General features: G+C 37.4%; 1 protein-coding gene across 8 annotated transcripts in view; it reads left to right on the forward strand.

The window, feature by feature from the left end:
- The window catches only part of LOC112656409 (cytochrome P450 20A1), a 70,276-nt gene extending 49,996 nt beyond the window's left edge, over positions 1–20,280 (forward strand). For 7 of the 8 annotated variants that reach the window (XM_025441732.3, XM_025441733.3, XM_035710780.2 and 4 more), the window contains 2 exons: positions 5,275–5,364; positions 5,510–20,280. In XM_025441732.3, the coding sequence (XP_025297517.1) occupies positions 5,275–5,364; positions 5,510–5,660 (241 nt within the window). In that variant the 3' untranslated portion in view covers positions 5,661–20,280. Of the gene's footprint in view, positions 1–3,997; positions 4,547–5,274; positions 5,365–5,509 lie in introns of those variants that run through there. The other variant, XM_025441734.3, reaches the window with a different exon arrangement.
- The last annotated feature ends 242 nt before the right edge of the window (positions 20,281–20,522 follow it).

Here is a 20,522-nt window from a genome sequence, read left to right on the forward strand (position 1 = left end):
ACTCCAGGATCGCGCCCTGGGCCAAAGGCAGGCGCTAAACCGTTGAGCCACCCAGGGATCCCCAAGAAGCAGTTCTTAATGGTGTATGATGGGAACACAAACACTTCCTGTGGCTTTTGCCCCAGGTCTCAGCAAAAAGAGAACAGGCAAAAACTCTTCCTGGAAGGAGGTTCCTGCATATTTTAGAAGCTGCTGCCTGAGGGGCCAACTTCTAGTCAGCACACATCTCCTTGTAACGATCATGGTCCTCCCTGAAGCCTGGGGGAGTCAGTAGGCATGATCTTCATCCAATTTACTCCAAAATAAAACTAAGCAACTCCCTTGTGTACACATCTAGGATCCCAATTTTATAGCTGCTATCTGAGGGACATGTCCCAAATTACCTAACTCTGGTAGCCAGGGGATCTTGTATTCATAAGTATCACAAGACAATAGCAAACAAAGAAGTAGTTGTTAAGGGACTGCTGGGTGGCTCAACGGTTGAGCATCTGCCTTTGGCTCATGGGATCCAGGATGGAGTCCTGCATCAGGCTCCTTGCGGGAAGCCTGCTTCTCCCTCTGCCTATATCTCTGCCTCTTTCTCTGTGTCTCTTATGAATAAATAAATAGATGTTAAAAAAAAAAAAAGTACTTGTTAATAGGCATGCATGTACTTACTGTGGCTACCCTCCAATGTTCAATCCAAAGGGGGCAGGCAAATGCCCATCTTCCAGTCTTTCTCAGGAAGGGATTTGATTGCTTTCACATTAACAAAGTACGATGTAAAGTATGAATAGTATTTTACACAGTACTAGAACAAATAATGTAAACGTTTGTATGAAATGATAACAGACCTCTGATAGCCAAAGAACATCACTCAACATAATAAAGGCCATATATGACAAACCCACAGCCAACATCACCCTCAGTGGTAAAGAGCTGAAAGCTTTCCCTCTAAGATCAAGAAAAAGACAGAGATGTTCAGTCTCATCACTTTTATTCAACATAGTAACGGAAGTCCTCGCCACAGCAATCAAACAAGAAAAAAAAATAAATAAAAGGCATCCAAATTGGTAAGGAAGAAGTAAAATTCTCACTTTTTGTACATAACATATTACATATAGAAAATCCTAAACACTCCATCAGAGAACCATTAGAGCTAATAAATGAGTTTAGTAGTTTCAGTATACAAATTTAATATACAGAAATCTGTAGCATTTCTATATACTAATAACAAACTAGCAAAGAGAGAAATTAAGAAAACAATCCCATTTACAATTACCCAAAAAACCCCCAAAATTTAGGAATAAATTTAACCAAGGAGTGAAGGACCTATACTCTGGAAACTATAAGACACTGATGAAAGAAATTGAAGGTGACACATATAAATAGAAAGGTATACCAGGGTGCCTGGATGGTTCTTGATTTTGGCTTAGGTTCATCCATATTGTGTAAATACCAGGATTTCCTTCTTTTTTTATGGCCCAGGATACCAATAAACATGAGAGTACAGATATTTCTTCATGATAATGAGTTTCCTTTGAATATATATGTAGAAGTGGCATTGTTAGATCATATGGTAGTTTTGTTTTTAATTTCTTGAGGAATCTCAATACTATTTTCCCTTGTGGCTGTCAGTTTACATTCACACCAACATCGTACAAGAATTCCCTTTTGGGGCACCTGAGTGGCTCAGTTGGTTGGGTGCCTACCTTCAGCTTGGGCGTCCTGGGATCAAACCCTGCATTGGGCTCCCTGCTCAACAGGGAATCTGCTTCTCCCTCTCCCTCTTCTCCTTCCCCCTGCTTGTGCTCTCACTCAGGTGCCCTCTCTCTCTCAAATAAATAAATAAATAAATAATCTTTAAAAAACAAAACAAAACAGAATTCCCTTTTATCCATATCCTTGCCAGCATTTGTCCTCTCTTATCTTTTTTTTTTTTTTTCCTCTCTTATCTTTTTGATAACAGTCATCCTGGGACGCCTGGGTGGCTCAGTGGTTGGGCGCCTGCCTTCGGCTCAGTTGTGATCCCGCAATTAAGTCACGCATCAGGCTCCCTGCAGGGAGCCTGCTTCTCCCTCTGCCTATGTCTCTGCCTCTCTCTCTCTCTCTGTGTCTTTCATAAATAAATAAATAAATCTTAAAAAAAAAAAAGATATGCCAACAGGTGTTAAATGGATAAAGAAGAAGTGAATATTCCATTATACATGTGTGTATATCTATATATAGACAACATAGTGAAACATTGAGCCATGAAAAAGAAGGAAATTCTATTTGTGCAACATGGATGAATGTGGAGATCATTATACTAAGTGAAAAAAGCCAGAGAACTGCATTGTAGCACTTATGTGTGTAATCTGGGAGAAGGAAAAAAAAAGTCAAACACACAGAAACAATAGAGCGGTCCTTGCCAGGGGCTAGGAGTAGGGGTAAGAGAAATAGGGAGCTGCTGATAAAAGGGTACAAACTCTTAGTTATAAGATGAGTAAGGTCTTTGGATTTTATTTGTCAAATATACTTCAGTAAAGCTGGAAAAACAAAATTCCTTGGTTATTTTGGCTTTCATTTCATTCTTAATCCTTAAAATTGTGAGATGTTTTTGGCTGTTGTTATTGTTTTTATTTATTTTGGGAGGAGGGCAGAAGGGGAGGGAGAAAGAATCTTAAGCAGAGCCTGCCCTGGGCATAGAGCCCAACATGGAATCTGAAGCAGAACCCTGCACTGAGCACAGAGCTCATCACGGGGTTCAACTCCATGAACAGGAGATCATGACCTAAGTTGAAACCAAGAGTCAGACACTTAACCAATTGAACAACCCAGGCACCCCAAATGTGAGGTGTTTTGTAAAATAATTGGAAAAATCAAGTTTGATTCTTTTGTAATCTAAAATACATAGTTACCTTTGGGTAAAATTTAAGGTCTCAATTTTCAAGATAGTTTATAAAAGGAAAAACCTGGCTGGCTCAGTTGGAAGAGCATGCAACTCTTGATCTTGGGTTTGTAAGCTTAAGCCCCCACTTTGGGTGTAGAGATTACTTAATTTTTTTTTTAAGATTTATTTATTTTAGAGAAGAGAGAGCAAGTGAGGAAGTGGGCGGCAGAGGAGAGAAAGACTCCTCGCTAAGTATGGAGCCTGACACAGGGCCTGATCCCAGGAACCATGAGATCATGACCTGTGCCAAAAACAAAAGGTGGATGCTCAATTGACTGAGCCACCGAGGAGCCCCAAGATTACTTAATTTTTTAAAATTTTATTTTATTTACTTTAAGCCCTACATGCAGTGTGGGGCTTGAACTCAATGACTAAATAAATAAATAAATAAATAAATAAATAAATAAATAAATAAATAAAATCTTAAAAAAATAATAATAAAAGAAAAAAATGAGGGGCGCCTAAGTGGCTCAGTGGTTTAGCCTCTGCCTTTGGCCCAGGGTGTGATCCCAGAGTCGCAGGATCGAGTCCCATGTCGGGCTCTCGGCATGGAGCCTGCTTCTCCTACCTCTTCCTGTGTCTCTGCCTCTCTCTCTGTTTCTCTCGTGAATAAATAAATAAATAATCTTAAAAAAAAGAAAAGAAGAAAAAGAAAAATGAAGCAGAATTCTTTTTTTTTTTTTTTCTCATGCCACAGTTTAAATCTTTTAACATTTGGTTTTGAGAGGAATTTTTATGTTCCATAGTGGGTGAGTTTGTTTGTTTGTTTCTATATATCCTATTTCATCAGTGACTTTTTATAGAATAAAATTCTGTACAATAGGGATCCCTGGGTAGCGCAGCGGTTTAGCGCCTGCCTTTGGCCCAGGGTGTGATCCTGGAGACCCGGGATCGAGTCCCACGTCGGGCTCCCGGTGCATGGAGCCTGCTTCTCCCTCTGCCTGTGTCTCTGCCTCTCTCTCTCTCTCTCTCTCTCTCTCTCTGTGTGACTATCATAAATAAAAATTAAAATTAAAAAAATAATAAAATAAAATTCTGTACAATAAAAAAAAAACCTTCCTCTTTGGGGTCTGCTGCGGAAACAAGATGACAAAGGGGACGTCATGGTTCGGAAAGTGTCGCAACAAGATGCACACGTTGTGCCGCCGCTGTGGCTCTAAGGCCTACCGCCTTCAGAAGTCCACCTGCGGCAAGTGTGGCCACCCTGCCAAGCGCAAGAGGAAGTATAACTGGAGTGCCAAGGCTAGAAGACGGAATACCACTGAGACTGGTCGAATGAGGCGCCTAAAGATTGTATACCGCAGATTCAGGCATGGATTCCGTGAAGGAACGACACCTAAGCCCAAGAGGGCAGCTGTTGCAGCATCCAGTTCATCTTAAGGATTTCAACGATTAGTCAAAATAAACGTTATGGTTTTAAAAAGTAAAGGAAAAAAACAAACCCTTCTTAGGGACACCTGGGTGGCTCAGTGGTTGAGCATCTGCCTTTGGCTCAGAGTGTGATCCCGGGACCCCGAGATCAAGTCCTGCATCGGGCTCGCCACGGCAAGCCTGCTTCTCCCTCTATCTTTGTTTTCTGCCTCTCTTTCTGTGTTTCTATGAATGAATAAATAAAATCTTTTAAAAGCAAAACAAAAAAAGCCCTTCTAGCCTCTTCATTTCCCACTTACTAGTAAGTCTGAAGGTAAATATAATTGGTGAATATAATTTTAAGTCTGGTGTATCCAGTTTTAGGAAATACATTTTAATTGAAGAGGCAGTGTAAAATGCTTTACATATTGATGAGATGGTCTCATGTAACAGATGTTCTGAACACTCTTAAATTTAAATATTCATTATGTGATTTTGTATGATTTATCCTTATATCTCATAAAATGATGCACACCCATGTTACAGTTTCATTCCTTGCTGGTTCCAGAGAAATATATTTTCTATCTATTGTTTAGAAATAATAAATTAAGCAGAAAGAAACTAAATATATGTTTAATAGTTTGAGAACATAATAGGTGAATTTTATTAAATATTTTTACTTATTTATTTTAGAGAGAGTGTGCATGTGTGCAGGGGAGGGGAAGGAAGAGGCAGAGGGAGAGGGAGGGAAAGAATCTCAAACTGAGATTCAATCTCAGCTGAGCACTGAGCCTGAAGCAGGGCTCAATCCCATGACCCTGAGATCATTACCTGATCTGAAATCAAGAGTCAGTTTAATCGACTAAGTTGCCTCTAATGGTGAAATTTAAATACAATTGTGACAGTTTTTATTTTCAGTACTTTCCAAACTTTATTAGATAACTATGTTTTTATAGTACAAATATGTAATATGGCAATGGAGTTCTGTTGTGATTTGCCCCAAATCTTTTTAGATTTGATCCAGACCGGTTTGATGATGAATCGATGATGAAAACTTTCTCCTTGCTTGGATTCTCAGGCATGCAGGAATGCCCCGAGTTGAGGTAAGTGATAGAGAAAGCAAAGTGAAAGGAAAGATGCTAGACTTTATACTTAGAATTTTGATGACTGCTGATGAGAATGAGCAGTCTATATAATTAAAGTGTTATTGTTAATCTTTAGTAACCAGTCGACTTTCTTCCTGACTAGGTTTGCATATATGGTGGCCACAGTTCTTCTGAGTGTATTGGTGAGGAGGCTGCACCTACTTTCCGTGGAGGGACAACTTATTGAAACTAAGTATGAACTGGTAACATCATCCAAGGAAGAAACTTGGATCACTGTCTCAAAGAGATATTAAAATTTTATATGTTTAACTTTCTGAAGGAAAATGATGGTTTAGAAAATCTATATTGAATCTTTTTATAAACCAAGTAATACTATACCTACTCATACTTCATTATGTAAATTTGGATTTTTGTATATCAGATTTTCTTAATGCATGATATACATTTATACTTTATTGCATCAATATAATGATAGTTCTAACAGGAAGCTCTCTATTTTAATTTTTGTTTAATCACTTTCTGTTTTTTAGTTTTTGTTTTGTTTTATCACTTTCTATGACAGTATCTTCATATTATTTTTCTTAGTTTGATCTCTAAATTTCTTGAAGAGAGACATTATTTTACACACTTTGGGGAATCATGTTTTCTGAATATTCATAAAAGGAAAACATCCCAACTTCTTTTCATACTTTACATCACTTTAAAGGGGGAAAACAAGGACTTTCCATAATTTTATTTCTTGAATTAACATTTTTATTTTCTGAGTATAAATTAGTTTAAGTTTAATCATTGTTATTAGGTTGAGTGACCTACCTTGTACTTGCCTACTTTTATGCCTCCCAGATAATAGTGTTCATTTCATGACTTATACAAAGCTCATAATTTTGAATGGTTCTGAGTCATTTGGAAACTACTGAATGTGTTTTGAAGTGCCACCTAAGTGACAAACTAAGATTGAGGCTTGTCTTACCTTCTGTTTTGCCGGAAATTTTAGTAGCACTATATTACTTAACCAATTCTTATTTGTGGGAAAAACTGAATCCCTAATTTGTTGTTATTATGTCATATAATGAACTTAATGATTATGAAACAAGAAAGCACCAACTAAAAACCAAAACCAATTTTTTTTTTTTTTTTTTTTTTTTTATGATAGTCATACAGAGAGAGAGAGAGAGAGGCAGAGACACAGGCAGAGGGAGAAGCAGGCTCCATGCATCGGGAGCCTGATGTGGGATTCGATCCCGGGTCTCCAGGATCACGCCCTGGGCCAAAGGCAGGCGCCAAACCGCTGTGCCACCCAGGGATCCCCCAAAACCAAATTTTAAAAAAGAAAACAAACATTACAAAACATATGACAGGGATAATATCCATATGATATACATATGATATATAAATAGCTTGTATAAGTTGGTAAGAAAACATAATAGATAAATGGTCAAAAGACATAAACAGCTTTTAGAGGAGGAAGTAGCAATTCAACCTTTAGGAAAAAAGGTCAGTCTCACTAGTAAGCAAAGAAATATTGGGGCTATTTTAAAAATATTTTAAGTGGCTTTGAAAATTTACACCTTGTACTGATAAGTTTTATATTTAGTACTTTTTATTGATAACACTGTAGTTTAGTCCACTTTTTTTGGTTACATTGTTCTTGAGGAACCTTTTTTTTTTTTAAGACAACAACTGGAGGAAATATGCCAAGTGCAGATAGAGAGGAAAGGGAGAAAAATGATAACTGTTTGCAAGTGGGTTTATTTTTGACACTGCTCAATTCCTCTTGTAATTTTAGTTTCAAGACTACTCTAGTTATTGAGTTATTTTATGCTGTGTTTATGGTCAGATAGCTAACATTTTAAAACTAGTTAGGAGTGGTTAAAATAGATTTTAAGAGATTAGATGCCGCTTTTATATCTGATGAAAATAGTTAATTTATGGAATAATTTAAATTCTAAAACTTTAAGTAAAATGTATTCTTAGTTCTCAGCATCATGTTATTTCAAAAAGGCACACTGTTAAATTCCCTCCTATCATTTTGTATGGTTTTGTGTATATAGAGCATCTTCCTTTATTATCCAAGTACCTTAATTGGTTTAGAAACTGGCAGTGGAAAGTTAGAGTAGGCAATTGATACGTAGACCAAGTGTCAGTAAAATCAGATGAGATGAGGAGAATTTTAAAGCAAGTGAGACCTGATCAGCAATGATAAAGGGAAAAATAGGGCAGCTGAACAGAGAGTGAGGGAATTGGCATACTGCCAACATATAAGCCAATGTATAATTACTAATAATGATTTGAATTAAGGAAAATAAAAGAATCAGGTAAATAAGCAAATTTTATCTGTGGTTATGTGACTAAACACATTACACATAAATTATCTTCTAGTGGATTTTAAAAAATAAAAATACTGTTAACCATGTATAAGTTTATCCATTCACTGTTGTCCTTACTCGGCCCTTTATATTTATCAAATGACTAAAATTGCATACCCTCAGTGTCAGTAATGGCTTGTAGCAGGACTCCTAAGTTTTGTAGCTTTTTGGGTTTTTTAAAACTACTTCTTATCTGATTTTGATCTGCATTCTTTTTGACTATTGAGAAGTTTATTGTTAAAAACACCAGCATAGGACACCTGAGTGCTTCAGTTAAGCATTTGACTCTTGATTTCAGCTCAGCTGGTGATCTCAGGGTCCTGAGATCAAGCCCCAGGTCAGGGTTCGTGCTGGACATGGAACCTGCTTAAGATTCTCTCTCTCCCACTCCTTCCTTCCTCCCTGTCTTTTTCTTTCTTTCTCTCTCCTTCCCTTAAAAAAACAACAACAAAAAAAAGATTATGGAAAGAAAGGGCTCTTCCACACTTTGTGCTAATAAAATTCAAGGCAGAATTGATTCTGTGCATGTGTTTGGGAAAAATGACAAACTCGCATGCTGTTTTATCTGGCCCACAAATGTGCAGTTCCATTTTTTTTTATATAAGTAGATTCTATCTTATTTATAGACCCTATGTAAAAATGTATTTGTCTTGTTTATCTTAAAATAGTTTATATTTTAAAACAAAATGTTCTATTTTTTTGTCATGAAAATTATATAGGTTTGCTGTAGAAAAATTTTGGAAATACAGAAACACAAAAATAGGAAACTGACTCACCTGTAGTCCCACTACTTGGAGTTAGCCAGTCATAAATTTCTGGGGTAGCTGCTTCTGCTCTCTTTTATATCCACTTATAATTTTTACAGACAGATTATATATAATGTTCTCTACAGACAGATTATATATAATGTTCTCTACATGTACTATCTTTTAAAAATTATTTTTATTTTTACTTATTTATTCATAAGAGACACAGAGAGAGAAGCAGAGACACAGGCAGAGGGAGAAGCAGGCTTCATGAGGGGAGCCTGACATAGGAGGACTTGATCCCTGGATTCCAGGACCACACCCTGGGCTGAAGGCGGTGCTAAACCCCTGAGCCACCCAGGCTGCCCTCTACATGTACTATCTTAAGAACAAGTAGCATTTTCTACAATTGAAACATTAATATCCTTCTCACTCAGAAAGTAAGCACAGATTTTCATCATTTCTTTTTCTCTCCTCTTCCCTTTTGCAAGTATTGTTATTCCTTTCAACACTGAAAATGGCTTTACTTCCTCCTCCATTTATCAAAAGAGTAATTTATATATTGGTACATCTGAGTTGCTAAGGCATAGAATAGTCTAGGTGTTGCAGTGAGCATTTAAGAAATGAAATTACTCTTAAAAATATTATTTATTTATTTATGTATTTGAGAGAGAGCAATTGAGAGAGCACAAGCAGGGGGAACAGCAAAGGGAAAGGAAGAAACAGACTCCCCCACTGAGCAGGGAGCTTGCTGCGGGCTTGATCCCAGGACCCCGGGATCATGACCTGAGCTGACAGCAGAGGCTTAGCTGACTGAGCAACCCAGGTGCCCCTGAAATTACTCTTCTATCCTAAGAAAAATATAATTAAATTCAGATTGAGGTGGCATTTCAGCTTTTAGGAAGAAATCTTAAAGAGTCTCTGTTGTTGTTTTTGGACTCTGGGGCAAACAGATTAAGATTCTTCTCTTGAAGCCATCTTCATTTTTTTCTCCAGATCCATGAAAAGTGCTGTTAACCTATAAAATGTACTTTTTTCACATGTGGTTATATTGACAGATTGAAAACTGTTTAAACAATTCTACTGAGTCTCTAAAACTGAGGGCATGGGCCAGTAAATATCACGGAGTAAGTAAGGTCAGTAGTTATGAGAGGATAGCTTGTGAGAGAAATGGACACTATTTTCAAGGGCAGGTTTATATAATATCAACAAATTGATACTAGTGACCTTATTTCTCTCCTCAGCCAGTCCTCTGCCTGTTTCCTAAGTAGTAAGACCAATGATTAAGGTAGAAAGGGAGAAGGGGGGTGGGGGTGGGTGGGTAGGTAGGACAAGAAAGCAGTTACTGTTACTACAGAAGTCAGAGGAAATCAGCACAGCCAGAAAGGCTTAGTATAATGTTGCTTTGAGGCACTGTGTGTGCCTTCCACTGATAAAAAGGAGTGAGACTGAATTTACAGCAAGAGTTAAGCTCAAGTAGAAAGGGGAGTGGAAGGAGCATTTGTTATAAACCAAATACTTTATATACCTTTCTTTAGTCCTTTAGAGCATGTTTTTTCATTCCTGCTGGAAAAAATACTATAAATGAATACAGGCATATAGTTGCTAAGAAATAGAAAGTAAATGATCTAAATTTCAAATTAGTATCTTCAGTGGGGTTTATTGACGTATTTTGTTATTTAAGGGGGAATCAAGCTATAGTTTCCAATGATGTAGTGTTCATAATTGTTAAAGAAACTGACTAAAAAGGGTATTGTAAAAGCAGTATTAAAATAAATCTTAAAAAAAAAAGAAATCTTAAAGAAAACTGATGCTACCAACTCAGCCATATCTATAATTGATTAATTTTTTTCCTGTTTCCACATACATATATTTTTACACATTGCCATCATAACAATATGGTTTGCTTTTCACTTAATGAATTTTAAACATTTTCCTTTGTTACTTTTATAAGGGCTTTGGGGAATAGATTTTAGGGGGTAAGAGGGGAATAGACTTAAACTGAAAATAAAATAAATAAGATAAAAATCTATGAATTAAGCACTACATTTATTTTGATGACACTGAGTAACTGAATGGATAATTGTAAAACTGGAGTTAGGAACCATTTTTAAAAACATCTAGGCGATAAACAAAGGGGCAGGAAGGACATTCCTCTTCCATTCAACTCCCTTGTGTAATCGATTTACAGTTTGGGGCTTTCTAGAAACTGGGAATGCATCTTGTTATAGCATGTAATAAAATGTCACAAGTAAATAATATCCCGTTTGGTAATTAAAAAAAAAACCCACAATTTTATTTATATCTGAAATACTTGCAAATTCTTGTTATAATTTTTAACACAGGATAGTAGGAAACAAAACTTTACTTGACCATTTTAAGTATGTTATAAAGTTGTAAAGATTGTCAAAAAGGCAGTCGGGGGATCCCTGGGTGGCTCAGTGGTTGGTTTGTCACATGCCTTTGGCCCAGGGCATGATCCTGGAGTCCTGGGATCAAGTCCCACGTCAGGCCCCCCTGCATGGAGCCTGCTTCTCCCTCTGCCTATGTCTCGCCTCTCTCTCTCTCTCTCTCTCTCTCTCTCTCTCTCTCTGTGTGTGTCTCTCATGAATAAATATATAAAAAAAGAAAAGGCAATCAGTATTTTTGAAGAAATGATTGAAATCTTCTTTGAGGTTTTCTGTGCATGTAGAATAAAGTAAAGGTGATTACTAAATAGTTGAGTTTTCTAGGTAGCCAAACTACCTCTAATGCTAGTAGAACTTTGTGATATGCTAAATATCCCATGACTAGACATATTTAAAATGTTTTGTGGACATCTTTTTGGTGGTGTCTATACTAGGTATGAACATAGATTTATAATGATTTTTTTGTCATTATACAAAATGTCAACCAAAATAGTTGGGTAAGCAAGTAGTCCTTTCTTCCTTCTATATCTTATCATTAAACCAGGAAATCTTTAAGGAACACAGTTTTTTTTTTAAATTAGGTTAGCGAGAGCATGATTTCCTAAAGTATGTTTCATGGAACACTGTCTTGTGATATTCTGAGGAAAAGGTAACTTAATCATACTCACTCTCAGATTCTCTATATTTTTTCTCAGATATTTATAATACATATTGATATATCAGAAGTGCTGAGAAGTTCATCTGTAGAGAAACTTATTTTAACTGACATAACCCTGAATGTTCCTAATTTTTTTTAAGATTTTTATTTATTCATGAGAGACAGAGAGAGAGAGAGGCAGAGGGAGAAGCAGGCTCCACGCAGGAAGCCTGATGTGGGATTCAGTCCCAGGACTCCAGGATCACTCCCTGAGCCAAAAGCAGACGCTCAACTGCTGAGCCACCCAGGCATCCCTTCCTCATGTTTTTGATGTAGGTTCCCCTTTTTTCAGTTTCACCTTTAATTCTGTAAAACCACTATTTCATGGAATGAGTCTTCTGAAGAACAGAACCCTTTTTGTCCAACATGACCTGGAGACAAATAGTAGTCTTAAGGAATGTCTGTCTTGGCTGGTTCCTTAAACTATGTGTGGTCCAGAGGCTCTCTAGCTTAGGAACAACTATAGTCTTAGAACCAAACCACCTGAATTCTATATTCTTTATTTGGAGAGAGAGGGAAAGAGAGGAGGAGGAGAAGGGGCAGATGGAAAGGGAGAAGCAAACTCCCTGCTGAGCAGGGAGCCCTGACATAGAGCTGTCCGGGGACTCAGGATCACGACTTGAGCCAAAGGCAGACACTTAACTGAGCCACCCAGGTGCCGTTCTGAATTCCATATTCTCTCACTCCCTTGTCTTTACCTCTTTTCCCTGTGAGAGTACAGCACCCAGTAGCTCTGCTGATTCTCCCTTACACTGCAGTCCTGACTTATATTCCCATCCAAAGACATGAGACTTATTTAGTCTGGAAACAGTTTTTTATTGAGCATGCCAAGTCTTAGACTAGGCAGTGGAAATGTAACAATGAACAAAACAGACATGACATTAGAACTGTGTTCTCTCTTTTCTGTGCTCTACCCCAGGATAGGCAACCCTAAAATCTCGACATCCTAGAGCTTAACCTTCTAGCATCTAGCACTCAGCTCTGTAGGTCCTGGCTTTTGAAAGTAGCTCAAGGATCCTTTAGGTTAGCAGCTTAAAGGGACATACATAGGAAAGAACTTCTAGATGATTACATGACACTTGGAAGGCTTCATTCAGTTACAGGCTGTAGGGAGGGAAGAACAGGAACTATTAGATGGCAAACCATGATTTTTGCTATTTTCGTTATGAGCAAGAGAAGAATCTAGGGGTCTTATCAAGTAAAACCGTCAACATTGATGCTAAAGAAGAATACTGTAGAACTTTCAGGGTGAGATGAAACTATACTAAGAATCGGTTTGACTAGGTTAAGGAAAAATATTTATTGTGGTCATCTGTGAATTGTTGCTTAAATATACGGCAGCACTAGGTGTGTTCCACTTTCATGATTTGTTGCTTGTGTTGCAAGGCCATCAGCTAATAGAGAATTGATGTTGAGAGCTTAAAAGAGCCTTGTAGAGATTATATGGCATGGCCTGCTTACAATTTTAAATTTTAGACAGAGAAGCCTAGGGCTTCTGGAACCAGGAAGATTACTGGTCTTTTACTTTGGATTTTTTTCTTATATCCTTCTGAAAATATGTGTTTAAGTATGCTGCTATTATATTCAAAGGATTTTGTTAAGCTTTCAAGGAGGTGTAGCTTCAGAAGGAATTGGAAAATTTTTTAAAAAATACTCTTGATACAGAACCTTTGAGGGAGATGCAAATGTGTTTTGAATGTTAAATTTACTTAGATTTAAAAATACATATCTTCAAGTAAAGTTGCCATGACAACCTTTCTTAATGTGTGTATAAATTTTATGTCTGTCTCTTTGAGGTTTTCATCTTTCCCAGTACCAGTATAGGGTTTAATCATAAGAATTGGGCACTGTGGTGTATTTCTATGTGCATGGTGCCCTGTGGAAATTCTATAATTTTGGAAGATGCAAATCAAGCAATAGGGCAGTTCTGTAGCATAAAAGTCCCACCAGGATGAATGTCTTCTTGTTCTCTCCATCATCAGAGATCTGGTTTCAAACCCAGGTGAAATTTTGGATTGAAGTCAAACCATGCATCTGTTAGGAGTTTCAGTTTTTTCTTATTTTGGAGATTTAAGGAGAGTCTTAGGGAGTATGGGAAAATCTGGGCCAAATATTTTGGTTAACCCCCAAACTGATCCAGTCTCCCTGAAATTATCTAAATCTAAACCACAGTTGATATCATAGGTTAACTTAGAACCACAAGAGACTTCTCTACAATGGCCAGGCATGTGCCCAGAGACACCTTAGAAGCTCCTTCTGGCCTAAACTCCAATCCAGCACCACTAGACAGATACCATTAATAGACCTTTTACTTCCTTTTATCCTATTTAGGATACTCTTGACTCTCAGGCTCTACTTTGCACATGAAGGGCCAAGAAAAGAGTAGTAGGATTTGAAGAAGATAAGTTTAGGAGGAAGGAATTCTCATCCTTAATTTAGGAAATGTGAATTTATTAAGTAGAGGAATAAGGGAGTAGTTCCCAGTGTCTTTTCATAACAGTAACTATGACTTTTTCTTAAGAATTCTTAATCTTGAAGCACCTACCTGGCTTAGTCATTTGGGTGTCTGCCTTTGGCTTGGATCGTCATCTTGGGGCCCTGAGATCAGGCCCCACAGCAGTTTCTCTCTGCTCAATGGGGAGTCTGCTTCTCCCTTTCACTCTCCCTCTTTCTCTATGTCTCTCTTTCTCTCAAATAAAGAAAATCTTAAAAAAAAAAAACTCTTAATCTTAACACGGATGCCTAAATTTTGAGATATTTGCTTAAGAGCTGTTCATGTTTTTATATTGTAGTTCCTCTACAGCTTTAAAAAAAAATGAATGTTTATAGTAATTTAAGAATCCCTGAAGACAATTAACTGAGCTCAGAAGTATGATTAATGTGTAAGCTTTGATTCTCTTTTAAAGTTTTAATAGGCTTTATAATACTATGTTACATTTAAGAGAATCCATAGAAATTTTCTAATCCAATCCCCATATAAAAGGGGGAAATTTATTTATTTTTTAGATTTTATTTATTTATTCATAGAGACACACAGAGAGAGAGAGAGAGAGAGAGAGAGGCAGAGACACAGGCAAAGGGAGAAGCAGGCTCCATGTGGGGAGCCCGACATGGGACTCGATCCTGGGTCTCCAGAATCACACCTCAGGCTGCAGGCGGCACTAAACCGCTGCACCACGGGGGCTGCCCAAAAGGGGGAAATTTAAACTGGGAGAGGTTATTTTATATGGGAATATGTTCGGGCTTATTTATACTTTTTTAAAAAACATGTTTAGATTTCCTTTTTGTTTCATCTTACTCTAAAGGAAGAATTTTTTAAAAAGAAGAAATAAAGAAAAGGCCCCAATGCAAAAAGAACTGGCTAAATTAGTGTACTATGTATTGATAACTGAGAGAAATAAGATAATAGCCTCCTAAAAACAAACAACACTTGAAAAGAGATGCCCCACAGTCCATGCTGTGATAGGTTTTAAAAAAGATTTCTTTATTTATTTGAGAGAGAATGTACATGCATGGGCAGGGGCAGGGGCAAAGGGAGAGAAAATTTCAAACAAACTCCCCTCTGAGTGCAGACCCCAACCCTGGGCTTGATCTTAGGACCCTGAGATCATGGTCTGAGCCGAAATCAAGAGTCAGATGCTTAACCAACTAAGCCAACCAGGCACTCCCCTGTGCTATAATGTTTATAAAGATTTTTTAGTTTATTTTGATTGTAAGAGCCATAAATTAGGGCTGACTGCATAATTTGTGGGACCCAGTGCAAAATGAGAATATGGGACCTTAGCTTAAGACAAAGTCAATCTCTCTTCCTGTGGGCCTGCTATTTTCAAAGTAGGTGAATAACCCCTATGGGATTCCCTAAGAGATTGAAATCTCCACTCCAAGACACATTACTTACCTGGATCAGGGGTAGGCAAGGGAACCCTGACCAGTCAGTGAACATGCTGTGGTGTGGCCAGCCCAAGGCAGGGATGACTGCTTCCTTGCTCTGCCTCAAGATGCTCCAGAGAAATCACTTGTGGGAGCCCAGACCTCCCCATGGAGGGTGACCATGGCAGAAAGTGGGCCTTCCTCACCAGCTCCCCTGGTAATGTAATCCTGTTGCCGCCCTGGGCAAAAGGCCTCAATGCTCACTTCAGGGGTAGGAGATGGAGGTCAGGTGGGGCCCAGGGTACCAGGCAGCAGGTAGTTTGTCACTGAGAACCTGAGAAGGGAAGCCAGGTAGTAGTCTCCAAGCCTTCAGTGCATGCTGTGTCATCCTATTTGGCTCCAGTTATAAAACACAAATTAAAAAAATAAAATTTTTAAGAATTTACTACAGTGCCCTCAAAGTATTCTACCCCAAAGCATAGGGCCCATCTGAGTAGTGGGGTTCTGTGAGACTTAACCGGTTGCACCCCAGGAGGCCAACCCTGGACACATCTGACCTTACATGGCATGGTGCTGTGACTCAGTGGTTTTTAAGTGCTATACTTCCTGGTTGTATGCTAGCTATCTTTGCAAATAACCATAAGTGTTTCATTTATTATTTATCATTTAGTGGTTTAAACTTCTGTCGGATATCTTAAAATTACCTACACAATAAGCAATACATAGCTGCCAGACTTAAAAAAAAAAAGCAATTTCATAGTACACATGTATATTGAAGTTGCAGAAGTGTTCTAGTACAGTAAAAAAATCTCATCTTGAACCCCCATTTCACTGACGGAACTTTTACTTTTCCTGTATTTTAATCATAACTGCCAAAGATTTTTCAGCTGAAAGGTAAAATGGAAATTTTCTGTGAAATATCATCATAAAACCCTATGAAATATTTCAGTGATATGAGTCATTCACTTATTCATAGGGGTAGACATTTAGATAATAGAAGTAGCTAACAGAAATCTGTGAGAAATATATTGTTAATTCCTGTGGAGGAGGAAGGAAGAAATCCTACTGATGTATTTTTAAGTGTAGTTAAATTCAGTGTTCCCTTCCATTTCAAAATATCAAAATTATTCTGTTATCCTTTCTTTCCAAGAGGCTACATAAAATTACTTTGACAAAATCATGAACCATTTTTTTGCTGTTAACCTCTTCCACATTCCATTTCATGAACATAACAATCAGTGGTCAAGAATATCCTTATTTTTATCAACCTTGTATTGCATATATAACACTTAACTACCATGCACTGTGGTATTTAGTTAGCAATTTTGTCAAAGTATAACCTCTTGGTTTACGATATTACTGAAACTAACAAGAAACAGACTGTAATAAATAAAACTTAGCAACTGTTGGAAATAATTTATGATGTAGGTCAGTTAATATTCAGCATACAGGTTCTAATGGTATTAATGCATAATCAACTGGTATTTCAAACTGCTAGCAATTCATGTTATTAAATGAAGGTCAGTACTGTAGAATTTTCAGTAATAAAAACCCTGCACATTCTGAGGCTTGAAGTTTTATAAAATCTTTAACATAATTTAAACAAAAGGTGAGCAAAAGTAGCTAATTTTAGAAATCAGTTTTTGTGAACTAATTTGTAATCTGCTGTGAGGAAACTATTATCTGTTTTATGTTTTAGCTCTGAAATGCAGTGCTTTTCATGGGGAAGGATACATAAAGACAGTTTTAGGAGAAATGAAAGAACTGAGGAATTTTTTTTCTTCAAAAACATACCTTTCAAGATAAATTATCTACCCATTGTTAAACCTATACACAGAGCTATATTACCATGAACAATTTCGGGTTTATATTGCCCACTGTCATAGTTTAATGGAAAACATTGTTTTCTCCTTGACTATAGAAAACAAACTGAAGGTTATCAGAAGGGAGGTGGGTGGGAAGAATGGGTGAAATGGGTGATGGGGATTAGTGAGTGTACTTGTGGTAAACACCAAGTAATTAAAATAAAGACTTAAATTTTTTTTTTCTTTTTGTTTTCCATAAGTAAGGGAGCTATTTTGTTGTCTCTCAAAGGAAACTATTACAGATTGCTAAGTATTTAAATAAAATCTCTCCAAGTTGTATTCTGGATATATAATATTTCCTCAGAGTAATTTCTTCTTGAAAAATATTTTTCATTGGGTATTGGATAGTATGAGAGGATTATTGCTGATTTTGTTCAATGTGCTAACAATATTGTGGCTATGTAGCAAAATACAGATGTATATATATATATATATATATATATATATATATATACATACACACACACACACACACTAAAGTGTTTAAGGATTAAATGTCATGTTTACATACTTAAAGGTCTTTGGTAAAGAATACTATAAGAAGATAAAGTAAAATAGAAGTTATTGTTATTTTGGGATCCCTGGGTGGCGCAGCGGTTTGGCGCCTGCCTTTGGCCCTGGGCGCGATCCTGGAGACCCAGGATCGAATCCCACGTCGGGCTCCCGGTGCATGGAGCCTGCTTCTCCCTCTGCCTGTGTCTCTGCCTCTCTCTCTGTGACTATCATAAATAAATTTAAAAAAAAAATTAAAAAAAAAAAAAGAAGTTATTGTTATTTTAATTAATGGGTATTTATATATTCATTATACCATTCTCCATACTGTATGTTTCTAATTTCCATGATAAAGAGACAAAAAATATGGCTTTCAATAAAAATGAAAACAAAAATATATATAAGATTTGTGGGCTGTGGAGCTACTGACTTTTTAAAAATGAGGGTTTTTTTTTTTTTACAAACTAATTTTGGAGGATGTATTTTTTCAATAATTTCTAACTTATTTCATAAAATGTAACTCATAAGTATAAAGCACAGAGTGCTTTATTGTGCAGTAAGCTTTTCTTTTTTTTTAAGATTTTATTTATTTATTCATTATATATATATATAGAGAGAGAGAGAGAGGCAGAGACACAGGCAGAGGGAGAAGCAGGCTCCATGCAGGGAGGGACTCGATCCCAGGACTCCAGGATCAGGTCCTTGGGCCAAAGGCAGGCACTAAACTGTTAAGACACCCAGGGATCCCCTGCAGTAAGCTTTTCTTGAAAAAATGCTTTAGTACATTTTTAACCATTAAATAAATATCCCTAAAATTGAGACCAAAGTTTATATTACTAAAACTAAAAGTTTATATCACTATCACAAAGTTTCAGATGATAAAGCTTGCCTAAAAATGTAAAGATTAGGGGCACTGGGCTGGTTAGGCCATTGGAACATAAAACTCCCCATCTCCAGGTTATGAGTTCAAGATCGATTCAGAACTCGATTCCGGGACCCCAAGACCACGCCCCGAGCTGAAGGCAGACTCCCAACTGCTGAGGCACCCAGCCGTTCCTCAAAATGGTTTAAAGACCTAAATATGAAACCTGAAACTATAAAAAATTCTAGAAGAGAACACAGGTAGTAATTTAACATTGGCCATAGAAACTTCTTTCTAGATATGTTTCCTGAGGCAAAGGAAACAAAAACAAAAATAAACTATTGGGACTACATTAAAATAAAAATCTTCTTGATTTTGGCTTCAGTCATGATCTCAGGGTTGTGGAATTAAGCATTGAGCTCTGCACTGGGAGTAGGGCCTGCTTAAAATTCTCTTTCTTTCCTTCTGCCCTCCTGCATCCCCCACCCCACTTGCATGCACTCTCTCTCAAAAAATAAATAATTCAACACCCCAAAAATGAATAATCCAATTAAAAATGGGCAGAAGACATGAAAAGACATTTTTCAAAAAAAGGCATACAGATGGCCAACAGACTTGTGAAAAAATACTCACTATCCCTTATTAGGGAAATGCAAAACAAAACTACAATGAAGGATGCCTGCCTGGGTGGCTCAGGGGTTGAGCCTCTGCTCAGGGCCCAGGGCATGATCCTGGAGTCCTAGGATCGAGTTCTGCATCGGGCTCTCTGCATGGAGCCTGCTTCTCCCTCTGCCTATGTTCTGCCTCTCTATCTCTCTGTATCTCTCATGAATAAATAAATAAAATCTTAAAAAAAAAACCACAATGAGATATCACCTCATACTTGTCAGAATGGCTAAAATCAACAATACAAGAAACAACAGGTGTTGGTGAAGTTGTGAAGAAAAAGGAACTCTCTTGCACTGTTGGGAATACAAACTAGAGCAACCCACTCTGGAAAACAGTATGGAGTTTCCTTAGAAAGTTAAAGGTTAAAATGATCCAGCAATCTCACTACTGAGTATTTACCCAAACAATACAAAAACAGTAATTTAAAGGAATACATGTTCCCTGATGTTTGTAGTAGCATTATCTACAATAGCCAAATTAGGTAAACAGGTCAAGTGTCCCATCAATTGATGAATGGATAAAGAAGATGGTGTGTGTGTGTGTGTATGTAATGGAATATCACTTAATCATAAAGAATAAAATCTTGCTATTTGCAGTGACATGGATGGAGCTAAGACTATTATGCTAAGCAAAGTAAGTCAGAGAAAAATGAATACCATATGATTTCACTCATATGTGGAATTTAAAACACAAACCAAACAAGCAAAGGGAAGAGAGGCAAATAAAAAAACAGACTCAACTATAGAGAACAAACTGGTGGTTACCAGAAGGGAGATGGGTGGGGGCGATGGGTAAAATAAGTGATGGAGGTTAAGGAGTGCACTTGTGGTGAGCACTGGGTGATGTATGGAAGTGGTGAATCGCTATACTGTATACCTAAAATTAATTTTACACTGTATGTTAACTAACTGGACTTTTAATAAAAACTTTAAAAAATCCCTCTGCTTGCATTTCTCCTAAGTACAGTGTAATATCTCTAACAGAAAACAATTGCACAAAAAGGAATTCTCCTAAATTTCATCAAAATATATATATTCTGGGACACCTGAGTGGCTCAACGGTTGAGCGTCTGCCTTCAGCTCAGGTCGTGATCCCGGAGTCCCCGGATCAATCCCACATTGGGCTCCCTGCGAGGAGCCTGCTTCTCCCTCTGCCTGTGTCTCTGTCTCTCTGACAGTGA

Source organism: Canis lupus, chromosome 37 (assembly GCF_003254725.2).
Source record: "Canis lupus dingo isolate Sandy chromosome 37, ASM325472v2, whole genome shotgun sequence".
Taxonomy (NCBI): Eukaryota; Metazoa; Chordata; class Mammalia; order Carnivora; family Canidae; genus Canis; species Canis lupus.